The following is a 15,882-nucleotide window of genomic DNA, read 5'->3' on the forward strand; positions in this document are numbered from 1 at the left end:
GTGGAATCCATCAGCATGCGTGGAAGGTGGGATCCTCACCCATTCATCGTGAGGGGTGTTGTAAGATAAAAACGTCATATTTGTTGATAAGCATTACGAGATTTTCATCTAAAGCTAGTGTCATTATGTCTGACATGATAATGAATCATACTACTTGTTGATTGATAATATATTGATCCTACTTGTTGATAAATCCAAACATGAATCATGTATGTTGATAACAACAATACATTGATCGTATCCGTTGGCGAAAGATATCATTTGTTATATCCAATCATGTATTTCGTTTGAAAGTGAAGTTTTCAGTTATTTCAGTTCAGTCTGTGAGAGACGAGCATTAGGGTGTATAGATGGTGTAACAGATTCAAGTATCATTAAAATGCGTATATTGATGAACACCTCATGCACGTGCTTTAGTTATATAAATTAACAAGACCCAGGTCCACCCAGTTTTATCCTGTTACATCCTGTTACAGCCAACATAGTATCCGACGCACATTTCAATAATAAAAATAAAATTATGATTAAAAGTTAAAAGTTTGATCTCCGGCTTTGACCTGATAGATTGCATCCACGACGTTGAACGATGTGGGACGATATCATATACGATGTGGGACGATATCATATACGATGTAGGACGAGCTTTTCCTTTATTGGTGATGTATATTTACACTTAGTTTCCTCCCTTGATCTCAAATGACATTTGGGTTCTAAGCAGAGAGGAACGTGTGATGGAAGTTCAAAATATTGACCTTGGGGTTTGACCTTTACGATAACAGGCCCAAAACACTATGCGTAACAACTATTACGAAGCTATGTGTATTCAAATTAGGATTTATTCTCTCATCCTTAGAATCAACATATGCTAAATGCAAATTCAACACAGAAGCTTTGGATCATCAAACCTATCATTGTAAAGTGACATCCCTCATAAAAACCAAATCACAGAGATGACATGGTATTGAGCCTCTTGCGTATTGACACACATCCGTGTCTCATGCGTTATGTTCTAAAGACGATGAAGCACATTATTGTCGAGCGTATCGATTTCCAAACTGGGACTGAGTATAAAGGAAAGTGTTATAGTCAAAGTACAACAATGATCAGTGACATTGACTGAGACATACCGCAGCTTGATAATATGAAAAGATAAGTTTTTACTCTGAATATCAAGCGGCTGTAAAGCAATAAAGCACACACAATAAATGAAGGTCGTATCAAATGACGCATACGTTATCTGTGGTTATATATGGAAATATTGTGTGATATAAACTCAAAATGTTTACCAATGACCTTGACATTCATTAGATTATAATTGTTGTCCTAGAAAAATATTATATTATTAACATATAACCATGCCACGATTCATTCATGATTTTCAAAAAAAAGAACTTTGAAATATAAAGTGGAAAGGAAAATGTGATAAACAGCTTAAAAATTGACCCACGACCTTGAAAACTTCTAATAATGGTACATGTATATAATTATGCACAGTTTCACCCCATATATCAGACTTTTATAACGTCATACAACAGAAAGTAAATAACCACAGCAAGTTTCAAATATTTTGACACATGAAGTTGACCTTCATTTTTGCATTTTAGCATCCTCATTGTGGCACTCGAAACACTTCTAAAGTGTGACTTAAACTGTACCATGTTTCACACACTAGTATCAGGCTATGTAGATTTAATCTGTATTGTGTGATTGATCTTTGTGTATAATTGAGACTATAAGTTTGAGCCTTCAAGACTAATGTTTCAGTTTTGTAAACAACATTTTACATTGCTAATTTTTGTTGATAATTGTAAATTTTATATGAATATACATATTGCTTGTAGGTGAAAATGTTTACTTGAATTTGAGTCCAGGATACTGGTATTCCCCTCCTGAAAAATAGCCTCTATGATCTTTGTCAGGTAGCATACTAAAATTGAAGCCATAAACCTGACCTTGTTGACAGTTATTGTAGATTAAGGTTTTATATAAAGATAATGATCAATAGAACTAGTCATTCCTAACTTAACATCTACCTAATAGAATGGTTTTTTTTATATGTATTTGAGAGGATTTATTTATTTCAATTATTCATGGGCTTTCCATAGTGCTCACTGATAGTTGTGGGACAAATACATTAATTTGGGAGTATTGTGAATTCATTTCGAGGCATTTTGAATATATCATTGTGATACATCACGACTGATATCACAACAACTTTGTTCCAAGCTAAATTTGCTTCAGTACATTCAAGATTGGAATTAATTTGGAACACCAATGGAATTTATTCGAAATACTTATTCTTTCAGACTTGTAATATAATTTTTAGAACTGTTTGAGATTTTTTCACAATGCCGTAAGTTCATCATACATATCCACTTTGTATTTCAGGAAAATACATTATTTTCTGAATTTTACTAAACTTTTTGGTTTCGGTCTCTTCTGCTACTTAGTTTAAGATTGCAGAGTCGTAAGGAACACATGGCTTTATGTTGTAAAGCGGAAAGAACAGTCCGATAGAGAACTCAAATATTGAAGGTGATCTTGACCTTGAGAGAAAAAAAAAAACAAGCGTGGTACCCAATACAATGTCTTGAAATGCGACGCATAAGTCTGGAAATCCGTATCCTATGAATGTCCATCGACTTAACGACTTAAGCGGGAATGAAAGCGTCAAAGAAAACTAAGCATATTGAAATATAATTTTGACTTTGAAGACAGAACCGCCATTTTTGTTTACTTGAGGATGTATACATAATCAAAGTTTCTTCCCATAATTTCCATGGGCCTCAAACGTATTAGACAAGATATATATGGTCGAAGGAACTTAAAATAATCACATGGACAGCGACTAAGAAAATAGCGTTTTCTGTCTATTTGCAATTTCGAGAAGTAATTAGTCACTGAACGACTGTCTTTATCATATAGAACGTGTCACATATGTGGAACTTAAGTTTGACTGTAACACACGTGGAGCCTATACTGAGTGGCACATATATATATAACTTACGTTTGGGTAGCACACACATGGCAGATTAGTTGCCTCGCATGTACATACTGAGGATTATGATATAATCCACTTTGGACTCACGATACACTCAGATACTTGCATCATAATTTGTAGAGAACAAATATTGTGACAACAGAACTACATTTAACTATTAAAGATACAGCAATTGAACCAACTCATCGTTGTTTGACTCAATGTATTTAATTGCACAGAGAGAGAGAGAGAGAGAGAGAGAGAGAGAGAAAGAGACGTGGAATACATCCAGTAGGAATAACTTTATGTGTTTATGCTACAAACATGGTCTTTCTACATACATGTTTTATCTATTGTATTAAGGAATAGGCTTGCTTGTAAAATCCATACCATGAACGTGGACGCTATGATTTTCAGTTTGTAAATAGTTGTCCTAAAACAGACCACCCCTTTTACAAACGGTATGATAGAGCGTTAAATGTATTGCTTTTAAATAGGTGACGACACAATTCGAAAGCACGCAATAAAACAGTAAGCAAGTGTGTTCCTTCAAGTGATTATCGTAAAAGTGTGTCGTAAGATGTGTCATAAGATTGTGTCATGTTGTCCTGTTCCATTTACCAGGTAATACTACGAGACCTACGTGTTAAATACTAGAATAGATTAGCATGTAGAATGTATTTTTTAAGCTGTAGGGTATGCATAACACTTTCAGTCAGGTTTAATTCCTGGACGTTGTTTAATGCAGATTTGTCATCCTCCTTGCTTATTAAGTATGTCATCCTCCTTGCTTATAATTATGTCATTCTCCTTGTTTATAATTATGTTATCCTCCTTGCTTATAATTATGTCATTCTCTTTGCTTATTATTATGTCATTCTCTTTGCTTATTATTATGTCATCCTCCTTGCTTATAATTATGTCATTCTCCTTGCTTATAATTATGTCATCCTCCTTGCTCATAATTATGTCATTCTCCTTGCTTATTATTATGTCATCCTCCTTATAATTATGTCGACATCCTTGCTTATAATTATATCATATTCCTTGCTTTTAATTATGTCATCAGCATTGCTTATAAATATGTCATCATCCTTGCTTATAATTATGTCATCAGCATTGCTTATAACTATGTCTTCCTCCTTTCTTATAATTATGTCATCATCCTTGCCTATAATTATGTCATCAGCATTGCTTATAATTATGTCATCTTCCTTGCTTATAATTTTGTCATCTTCCTTGCTTATAATTATGTTATCCTCCGTACTTATAATTGTCATCCTCCTTGCTTATACATATGTCATCCTCCTTGCTTATAATTATGTCAGGATTCCTCCTCTTACTTATAATAATGTCAGATGAGGTATGGTCAGAAGTACTTCACATTTACAATAGTAGCGTGTACTTCACATTTACAACAGTAGCGTGTACTTCACATTTACAATAGCAGTGTGTACTTCACATTTACAATAGTAGCTCGTACATGCATTTTCTGTCTTTGGAATTCATTCAGGACATCAGTCAGATGGCTTTCTGCTAAACGATCATTAATGCAGGTCACTGTTGTCTAATTGTAATGTATCCGAAAATCTTTTGAAAGTTGGCATCTAGCTAATTCTCTCATGAAACACTAAATGACTTTCATATATGCAGGTTGATTCATCTAGTGTCTTTGTAACCTTAAAGGTCAAAATACTATTGAGAATAAATTACTGCTTTTTAAAAACCCATGTATAAAACACGATTTCTTGTCCTATTGTGAGCACTTAGTCTGCAATCACCATTTAGTGTAAAACTTTTTTACTAAAGACACAGGTTGTATAGGGCGTTGTAGCATGCACTGAGTGTTAGGTAATTAGTTTAAACGTGAAGATAGATTAGCTTGGAAACTCATGTCGCTACAGATGTATAAGAATGGGCACTCTCATAATATCCATTCAGTGAAAGAAACAGTACCAAATCAATTAGAAAGACACATTATAAAAACACCAAATTTAGTAGGAAGATATATTAGGCATACTGCTGGTATTACGACCTTCACAGTAGAGCAATAGTTTAAACACACTTGGATCACACAGCTAATTACTCTACACAATGAATGCCGATTTGTCTAACAGTCACAGAGAGCTATTTTCCGGCCAAACAAATTGATGGGGGAGTTTATGTATATTTAACACTGTTGTTTCACTCTGTTAGATACGCAATTTTTGAGCAATAGAAGCAATAAATTGTTATACATTGTCTTCTGTGACGATCGATAAAGCCGATCATCTTTACAATACATATTAACAGAAACAAGAAAATCACAGTTTATTTTCTAATAGTAGATAATTGCTACATAATGCTATCGCATTTAGGAGCACTATAAGAAGCACACACTGCATTCAGACTGGGTTAGAAAGATTCTCTTGTTTGCTAGAGTCCCATTGCTGTTAGCTCACGGTCCATCTGGCAAACTGCGCATGACGTGCAGAAATTAACAGCACACCAGTCTTTGCAGATGGAGCCCTGTAAGAAAGTTAAACGCATGAAATATGAAGTCATGGGATGTTTGCTACTCGATTACGTATACCATGCCTATAATGATGACTGGTTGAATACTGGATCATCCATTTGTCTGCACATTTCAAAATGCAAATTTATACCTGTTTATAAACTGACATTAGCCTCAGCCTTTCAAGAGAATGTTCGGAGTATGAAAGGAAATAAATGATTTGAAATAAGGATAGAAGTAGCTCTTTCACGATGTGTACAACGAATTGTTATGTATATCTACTATTTGTGACTGTATCTTATTATGTGTATTTTTTTGTGAAGTGTTCAAAGGAGTTATTGACAATGTCATTTGGATACATCAGGACTTTTGGGAGACCAGTACATTCGAGAGTCTGCGATTCATTCGGAACATTCCATTCTTTTGGACCTGAATATAACTTTTAAGGATTATTTTGGATTCAGTTCATAATACTGTATGTTCCTCTTACATTTGTATTTTATTATTTTGAAATTATTTGTTAAGGTTTACAACACCTGATGGTTTATCTTCTTTCTGTTACTTAGTGTTTAACCATAGTGTCGTAACACAAAGATGTTGTGATAGTTGAAAACAAAAAGTACTGAAGATATTTCACAAAAAATGTTCTCGTGATTGTTTATGTTCCATGCGTCTACATTTATCGAAGCAAAAGAGGGAAAAGCCAATTGTACCAGCATGTGTATGTTTATATGCTAATGTCAGGAATCGATCATTATGTTTCATTAAACCGTGAAATTATTTCGATATTAAGGAACCAAAACACAAGAACCAAACGGGAGTGTTGATATATATAGTTATAATCTGTCATCCGCCGGGTATTTGTCCTTTTCCTGGTGTTACGCCTTTAATCTCGGCTCACTAGACAGTATTGACCAGTCATTACCCATATACGTTGGCTGCCATTTCCTTTCTTCATGTCACAGCCAGATCCTAATGGACGCACTTTCAGCTGCCTTGCTCAGTGGCTGCACTGATGTTTTGGGATCTCTTCTTTTTATTCCTAGTGCACCGAGCATCCTCCAGGTCGACTGTGCAAGAATCTCCCCGCACCATACTTTCACCGAACCCCCCCCCAGTTTTTCCTTATTGCTCTACAGTTATTTACTAATTACTGGTATTTCTGCGTCTTCCTTTCATATGCCTCTTACGTTCATTTTCCCATGGGACGATTAGTTCTACCAAGACGATCCATTTTGCAGTATGATATCATATGACGATATATGGATGAAGTGATATCTGCAAAACGTTTGGGAATTTGAATTTTAGCCTCATGCTTGCTCTCATGTTCCATGCTTTGCGTCATGGAATAATCCAGCATTGCTTGACGTTACAGGTTTCATTTGTCACTAACAAATCAAATCTGACCCGTCCGTAGTTCAGGCCATTTTATCATTCTCTCTCCAAAAAATGTGCCGTCTCTCTCAAGACCATATCTCATCTCTTGTGTGAAAGCAATCTGACATGAGGAGAGAATATGTTGGAGTGTAGCGCTTTTCTGGTACAACACAACATGCATGTTGGCTGATCTGACAGGTTCCATCTGTTCAGATGAGAAAGCCATGGGAGCAGATCGTACACAAACCATAGAAGGAACTCGATTTTTTGCAGTGGTTTATATTGCCAATGGTCTGTTCCTGTAATTTATCTGGCAGATGCCAACTTCTCCACATTGCTAGGGACCCATTTGGACTGCTCCTGCTCACCCACGTCATCTTCACCTCTGCGAATTTATTCCTAGACTCTGTTACTTCGGTCTTATGAGCTTGATTCATTTCATCGCTCAAACATTTAGAATGGCACCTAAAGCTAAAGAACTATATTAACAAAATGTCCTTCAAAAAATATCGGAAAAGAGCAAAGAAAAAAGAGAAAGTTTTGATCATAGTTTGTTTAGTTTCGCTGTCTGACTAAAAGAACTGGAAAAGAACATGCATGTCCTGTTGTCATTGATATAATCTTATCACCATATTAATATCACATGGAGGACATGCAAAATTGAATAGAATGGAACAACATCAATGTAACAGTGTGCGATTTTTCAATGCATGGAAGTTAATTAGAAAATCTCTTTATCAGCATTTGTTTTGCTTCAAATTGTATTGTGTCAATTTCCTACTGATATACTACGGATGTTCAACTGTGCTTTGGTAATCTAATACATGCTCTATTCGCTAGATACTCACACTAATGTCCCCTAGGGTCCGAGTCCGGGTTCTCATTGTAACAACTGCGCCAGGGACACAACAAGGCATGCAGATACAGTCCCCCAGTCGAACGGCCAGCTGCATTATCGTCCAATGAATGCAGAAGCAGGTCATGCACACTAAAATTATAATATAGAGTATCCATTGGTAATTTAGAAATACATAATTTCGGAGCCTATATCAATTTTTTTCCTAAAATTAAACAATATGAGAGTAGCATGCAGTGGAAATAGATAACGAAAATAGGACCCCACTCTTAAACAGAAAGGTGTAAATCAAACACACACACACACACACGTGTGTGTGTGTGTGTGTGTGTGTGTGTGTGTGTGTGTGTGTGTATGATAAAGGTATGATAATTTGTGTTAATTGCTTCATACCATTATATCCTAGTGTCATAAATAAAACGGTAATAAAAGTGAATAAAAGCTAAATAAATCAGAGATCAAAAGTTAACTCAACAATGCAGCTAGCTTAAATTTGTCTGTGCCTATCTATTTTCTAATGTGTCATGCTATTAATCAATAGATTGAAGAACAGATCTCCCCATCTATCTGTCGGCACACACACACACACATACACACACACACACCGGACATTTTCACCGACTTCAAATACATACTGGAATGTGCCCTTTGTAATATATTTCCTATTAAGGATGCTTTGACCCCTCCAAAGGTAACGTCGACTAGGACTGATGCTCATTACTGTCCTAAAAAATTTAAAATAACAATAATCTATAATGAAAAACCGACAATTGAAAGGATTAAACTACCCTTCTCTGTCCCCATTAAACCTGCTAACTGTTAGCAGCATAACCTTCAGGTAGCTGAGCTATAATAATATTAGTGGACTACACCTCTTTGGATTGTCTTACAACGAAGTGATGTGCAATATAGAAATAGTGACATTTCAATCTTTTACTCTACTAATGTGTTTATTTGACAGTTTAATGGATATATAAATCAAACATAATTTGAGAAAATGATAATTGCGATATCATATAACCGGTGTCTGATTGCTCACAGTATTGTTAAAAATTTATGGTATTTTGATGTATCAAAATTATATTATCCAAAATGTCCATGTCTGAATTCACTATAATTCCAAATTAATGTTTTAGTCCAAGAATATTATTTAGCACTTTTAATTCTAATGAATAATAATGTCAATATGTAGATCTATCCGATTACAACTGACCACTTCAATAAGACTGATTCTGCTTCAAATGTTACGGAAAGAATGAGTAATTTTTAAAGTAAACAACATTATATAAAAGGCTAATACGCAATAACAGAGCCTGAATGTAGGTCAGTTTCCTCCCTAAAGCATTCAGAGTTGTCAACAAGTTTAGGAATTTCCAATATATCCTACATTCTTAATGAAGTAAAGATATATGCTTCCCTTAATAATGACCTGCATATTTATTCTGTACTCATAGAAAAATATTAGCAATGTAATATGTTGTTTACAAAATAAATGGCACTGGTCAGGTACACCATTAGCTTGAATGTGGACAAAGTTCAAGTACAAAATAGAGATTTGCATAAAATATGCTCACTGAATAAAGCCAACAAACAATACAAATATACACAGCAGTATGCGATGGTCAAGGTCTTTGAACTGGCTGTCCTGTTCGACAAATACACCAATGAAAGGAAGCCTGAATAAATAAATCCAGCGAAATCTGAGGTCGGATATGTGCGTTTAAAATACAGCTGGCATACCCTAAGAAAAATATTCTTTAATAACACTTCCAATGACATAAATGGAAATATTCAAATATACTAGGGAATGTAAGGTGATTGCTGATTAAATCAAGGAAAACCAGCGCCTAATTGATGCAGGAAAACAAAACACGTATAGGATAGGAAGAGTTAAAACAACGACTTGCGTAGTGCTACAGACAATTTGATTTTTAAAAAAATAGTATTTCCAACAAAAGTTTTAAACATTTTCATAGTGCGGAGAAAATGTATCCGCAACAATAAAATCACCATAAAAACCATAAAATCCCTTAAATATTCAGAATTCTTCATCATTAAGGAACTCACTCGAGCCGCAATCCTCGCAGCATCCAAAGAGCCCGGTCGTCCAGTCTCTGGTTCCATTCCTGCTCCCAACTAGTAACTTTGGACCCTGTGCAAAGGGTTGGTTGATGACCACCGTCGTATTGACCTGGTTGTTTATTTGATTCATCTTTGGGTGTCCTCTGCAAATGGTATCTCTGATTTATATCATAGTTGTTCCCATTTTAATTCATAATAAAAAGTGATGTTGTAACTATAATAATATAAATAATTTGATGTAATTCCCCTTATGAGTATATTCCCATTAAAACACATTCTTCTTCGTTAAAAAGTACTGTATGTACAACAGAGACCTAAACTTTCTAAATGACGTGGTCTATCAGTGTTTTCGATGCGCTATTCGCTTTTGGAATTTTGGCAATGTACACTTTCATCAGCTACTGAATTTATGTCAAGACAAAACTATGAACAAAGTACACTATCAATACGTGTTCACTGTAGGCATTTTATTACAAAACAAGAAACCTTAAAACCGTACACTAATAAAAATTGAACAGTTCGAATTCTGATCCATTTAGGTACGGGAATTGTCCTACTAACAAGGATACAAACAGAAAGGTTTGAATTCTAATCTGTTTAGGGAATCTTCCTACTTAGTGAGAAATTATATCCTTACAATTCATGTCTCAAATCGATTCTATTCATTTTCCTTATTGTTTAGGTGAATTTGTTTCAAAAGAAATGTTTGAGGAACATTTCACTTCTTACCTCATATATTTATGGACTAGGAAACTTATAGGCTTAGCAATTGTATAAAATATTTCGATTTCATCCATCTACTAAAGTGTCATGAAAATATGACGTGGCAAGGTATACCTTCTTTTCAAGATGAGGGAATATTTTGGTACCTTGAACTAGAAATTCTCTGAAACTCCTTCCATCTTAACTTACTTTTGAAAGCAAATGCTTTATACAAATGCTGAATAGCTGAGAGTGGTTTGTAATTAACTGCAAGTTGTTCGATGTTTGCTTTGGAAATTTGCTTTTTAGGTTGTGGTTTAACATACAGACAGGATGTGGGACAGCATAAAGACAGGATGTGGAACAGATACAGATATGTGACAACAGACAGGGCGTGAGACAGCATACAGACAGGATGTGCGACAACATACAGACAGGATGTGGGACAACACACATACAGGATGTGGAACAGCATGCCGACATTTGCTTCTTGTTGAGGATATCACAAATCCACACTTTTGTCTTACTTTTTTAAACATGTTTCTTTGAACCACGTGACTACTACAGGTTTACAAGTAGACATGATACAGGATAGACGCTACTTTGTCTTTTAGACCCTATACAAGCGACGTTAACCAAGCTTTAATAACCCTAATAATTGGTTCTTTTTCTCTTCTCATCCAGTACATAGCTAACATGAAATGTTTAGTTCTTCATCCAAGAATGAGATATATTGCATCTGGTCATGAAAGTTTAAAAAATTTGAACATATCTTTAGATGTTCTAAAATCACAAATTTTGTATCTCAGCAATGCAACTTTATGTCTTCGATGTGAGTAATATGGCCTCTCAATGAATCAGATGGTGACTGTGCATATTTAGAAGACCGGTGCGTGAATCTGAGAGCTGGATAACATGACCATATATCAATAATCCAATTGGCGGTAGAAACAACAGGTAGCCAAATCAACGAAACATTTCATCATCATATTAGTCTGCTCAGATATCGCTTAAAACAAACTCAGATTCAGTAGACTATAAAGTCTATCTGTTCAGTCTTCGAAACCGTAGATACCACCGGAAATTTGCTCTGATGAGATTTTGTATAGGCACAAACAATCAAAATTCATTGTATCGTTGCCCATCCAGCTGACACGTCCTAATCAGTCGATGCCATTTAGAGTATACCAAAATAAGGCTATTGTTTATGTTTGGTATATTTGAAAACGTCCAAATTATCAAAGGTTTGCAAGATGCCTAGATATGTCTACCTTTCCTATAAATTTATACATATGTATACTGCATACAGTCGTGCCAACAATGGGACAACAAATTAAGTTGAAGTCCTTCACAATATCTTGTTTCATATACAATGAATAATGAATACCTATGTGTTTGTGTTAATATATCCTTTTATACTTCCAATTAGATTACATATTGGTGTATTGAATAAGAGTAGAATGCGCACAAATGAAGGAGACATTTTTCCATGGAAAACATTTCTATGAATGCCGTATCATTACGTAATGAAAGAACTATTTGTGTTTATTGTCCTTTCCTAAACTGGGGAGAAGCGGTTCATATGAATCACAATTCGATTCAAGGCCATGACACTTTTTAAAAGGTTTAATTTAACATTTAATTTGAAGATTTTATTTTGGTTTTTTGTTGTTGTATGTGTTATCTACCGTGTACAGAGACATCAAAACTTGAAATTTAAAGGGGAATAATTCCTATACAGAGAGATACTTGAAAGAGTTGTGTCCCCATTTGGGCAATTGACTAAAATTTCTTTCTTCCTTTCGTTGTTAAAATTATCAATATATTTAGAATATACAAATCATAATTTTGTTTGTTTTGAAACACTATTTCATTCATTTTTTTCGGTGGTTGGTTGTTTAGAAGAAAGTGTTATTTTGACAATGTTTTTATTAATTTATTTTATGTTTGCTAAATGTTACGATGGGAAATCTGAGCATTATAACATTTTGGTTGAGGAGAGTAGTCATATTGGATAGTTGGGGGAGAATGGGAGTTTCCATCGAAAAAAGGTAGAAAGTATTACTGGGACCATGGGAAATTTAACATGGGAGTAGTACCATGGGGGAGCCTAGGGACAATGGGATTTTACTGTTACAATAAGGTCTATGCACTCTGGGGACAATGGGAATTTAACATGGGGAAATTTAACAGGGATTGTGCCTGTCTAAGGACAATGGAAATTGAACATGGTGGGTCTGTCTAGAGACAATGTAAATTCAACATGGTGGATCTGTCTAGGGACAATGGAAATTGAACATGGGAGACAGATATAACACAGACAATAGACAACAGACATAACACTGATACAACATTTTAAAAAAAATTTGAGGCAAGAAAGTCAATTTCTTTTCGAGATATAGGAGGGGCCCTGAAAAGGGCCTTTGGGTTCTTCTTCTTCTGCTTATTCTTCTTCAACTTTCTCCATTTCTTCATCCATGCCCAGACCTTTCCCAAAATTCCTTTCTTCTTCCTCTTTTCATTTTCTGGTAACCAGTAAGGATGACCCATAGATCTAAACTTCTCCTGTATCTGGATCCAATTCTGATTGAGTTTGTCAAAGGCCTCTTTCTTCTTTATTTTTTCCTTATTCTGTCTTTCTTGACTCCATTTTTCTTTGCTGTTATTCACCTCTTGGGTCATTACTTGCCTCATTATTTCTTCTCCTTTTTTCAACCTGTCCAGGCCCCTCTTCACATAAGACAACTCCGTCCAATACACTATATGTTCTAGGAAGCACCGAACGTGGATTACATGATCTAGTGCTTCCTTCAAACTTCTCACTCTGCCAAAAGACTGGACTATTAATCTTCTCAACTTATTAACTTCTTCTTCTATCATCCCTTCTATTAGATTCCTGGCTACCTTTAGACCTTTGAATTGACTGCTTACCAAGTCTTTGGTATCTCCATACCTCCATTCCTTTTCTATCCTTTCTATAACATATTCTACATCCATCATCCAGAAATATATATCTCTCAATTGATTGAATAAAGCAGACACTCGCGCCATCTTGTCTCGGTTATTCGATAGATATATGTAAAGCACGGACGTGAAGGAAAACATCCCCTACTTTTCTCTTCTCATATTATCTACTATCCACACTAAGGTAATGAGACAGTAAAACATAACCATAATATATTATCCACACACTCAAAGCAGTAAAATCAAACCCAAAATATACTATCCACACACGGGAAGCAGCAAAAACAAACCCAAATCTACTATCCACACATAGGAAACAGCAAAAACCCAACCCATAATCTACTATCCACACACGGGAAGCAGCAAAAACAAAACCATAATCTACTATCCACACACGGGAAGCAGCAAAAATATAACCACAATCTACTATCCACACACGAGAAGCAACACAAAAAACCCCCACCCAAACATACCATCCACCCAGCAGGGAATGTTTAATAACCACACACTCTACTATTCACAAATACGTACTTGATAGCTTACAAACCCCAATAATCTACTATCCACACAAACATACGTTAGCGTTAACGAACACAAACACACACACACACACACACACACACACACACACACACACACAATCATGCCAGGAAACGAGTGAGTGCTTATATTCACACTACTCCACGTTCACACATTGGCAAATTGAAAATTGCTGTCTTTTCTAGAGGTTTGGTTAGCCCTGAAAAGGGCTGGTTTTTTTTATAACTACAGAGGCTCCTGACTAATGCCTACATCTCCCTGGCCTGGCACTGGAGACACATCTAATCCTCCAATCGTTCTCCCAGTTTACTCATGTGGCTGGGAGCGCATAAGAAGGATGATTCGCTTCAGCACCCCAATATTCTGTCTCTGGAATATTGTAGGCTCCCCTCTCTCTTCTCCTATTGCATACTCTTCGATGTCTAATTTCTGGTGCAGCTATTGGTTGTAGCACCCTTGCCTCCTGTGTACGCAGCTGTTTTGGTACTGGCTGTGGTGCTGGTAGAGGCTGCGGTACTGCTAGCGGCTGTGGTACTTGTCTCTGTGGAGGTGTCCTGGCTTAACCTCACACACAGGTTTTCCTATTATGTGTGGCAGGATTCCTTTTTTCTTTTCCTCCTCTTCTTCCTTCTTCTTATTTTCTCCTCTTCCTCTATTCTTGCTACCTCTTCTACAGCCTCCATGGCCATATTCCAGGTGCATCTGAAGTTCTATAAATTTTGTTAGGTGTTCATTTTTTGTTGTTAACGAATCAACAAGGGTACCCAGACTGCCTAGTGTTTTCGTATTTATATCAAAAGCACGGACGTGAAGGAAAACATCTCTTAAGACCCAAAACTTACATTACCTATATGATCATTAAAAACGCGCCGGCCTAAAATAAACACTCACTCACTTTTTTACTACCTATCGCTATTTTAAAATTTTTTGACTAACCACTTAAAGACAATGCTTATACACTCACTTTCTAGCCTAGATAAAAAATGTATGCGCTTATAGATGCACTTCTAATTTTTTCGAACCTATCATAGGCAATGGATTGTTATTTCTTTTCTAGAGCATGGGGTAGCCCTAAAAAGGGCTTTTTTTTGTTGTTGTGTGAACGAGGAGCTATGGCAATCTTTTTAGGATCTAAGAGCGCGGCCTCCTCTGGCGACATCCTTTCTCACAGGATAAGGTCTGCTTCTTCGGAAAGAGAACGGGAACTCTTTCGTGTCGACACGACAGACGACAAAGCCTCTGTCAGGTTCCTGCTGCTGCTGCTGTTGTTGCTGCTCTCTCTGCTGTTTCTGAAGTCTATTCTCTGTCCAGTCTTCTTTCTCCCTGTTAATTTCTTCTCTGAAGAGCTCCTCTATCAGGTCTTCAGTGACATTTGACATTCTAACATTCTCTATCTCTTCAGGCTTCGGTATCAGACTTTGTCTGACACGATGCAAATTCACGTAGGCTTCGTTCAACGTGGCTAATATTGAGCACATCTTCGTAGGAGGATAATCGACAATGGATGGTCAGACTGGAGACTACCCCGTTTTTATGGTCAAAGCGCGGACGCGAATGAAAATATCCCTACACGGTTTTCGAGTCGGAACGCTAAATTAGTGTCATGTGAGGGATAGAGAGAAGTCAAAGAGCATGGTTCATGATACCCATAGCAAAACAAACAAAACGCATTTTTTCAAAAAACATTTTTTATTCCAATAACTCATCACTAACAAGTAACAATAAAATTTTAACATTAACCATTCAATATAACTAACAAACATTTTTTCTTCACAGAGGATGATAAGTGATCAATTCGATCCTGATTTTCTCTTGGAAAATGTCTGACAAGTAAAGGGGTACGAGCTCCGACTTCGGTCCCTGGATCACGAGAGTTTCTTTTCGACG

At 36.0% G+C, this 15,882-nt stretch overlaps 1 protein-coding gene across 1 annotated transcript in view; it reads right to left on the reverse strand.

Annotated features, from left to right (window-relative positions):
- Window positions 1–3,223: 3,223 nt before the first annotated feature.
- LOC149786157 (cornifelin homolog B-like) overlaps window positions 3,224–15,882 on the reverse strand; it is a 33,850-nt gene continuing 21,191 nt past the window's right edge. The window contains exons 2-4 of the mRNA XM_089978154.1: window positions 9,775–9,932; window positions 7,700–7,839; window positions 3,224–5,488 (exon numbers count right to left, since the gene is read on the reverse strand). Of these exons, the coding sequence (XP_089834280.1) occupies window positions 5,396–5,488; window positions 7,700–7,839; window positions 9,775–9,919 (378 nt within the window). The 5' untranslated portion in view covers window positions 9,920–9,932 and the 3' untranslated portion in view covers window positions 3,224–5,395. The remainder of the gene's footprint in view (window positions 5,489–7,699; window positions 7,840–9,774; window positions 9,933–15,882) is intronic.

Source organism: Sinohyriopsis cumingii, chromosome 12, assembly GCF_028554795.1.
Source record: "Sinohyriopsis cumingii isolate HCF-2022 chromosome 12, ASM2855479v2, whole genome shotgun sequence".
In the NCBI taxonomy this organism is placed as follows: domain Eukaryota; kingdom Metazoa; phylum Mollusca; class Bivalvia; order Unionida; family Unionidae; genus Sinohyriopsis; species Sinohyriopsis cumingii.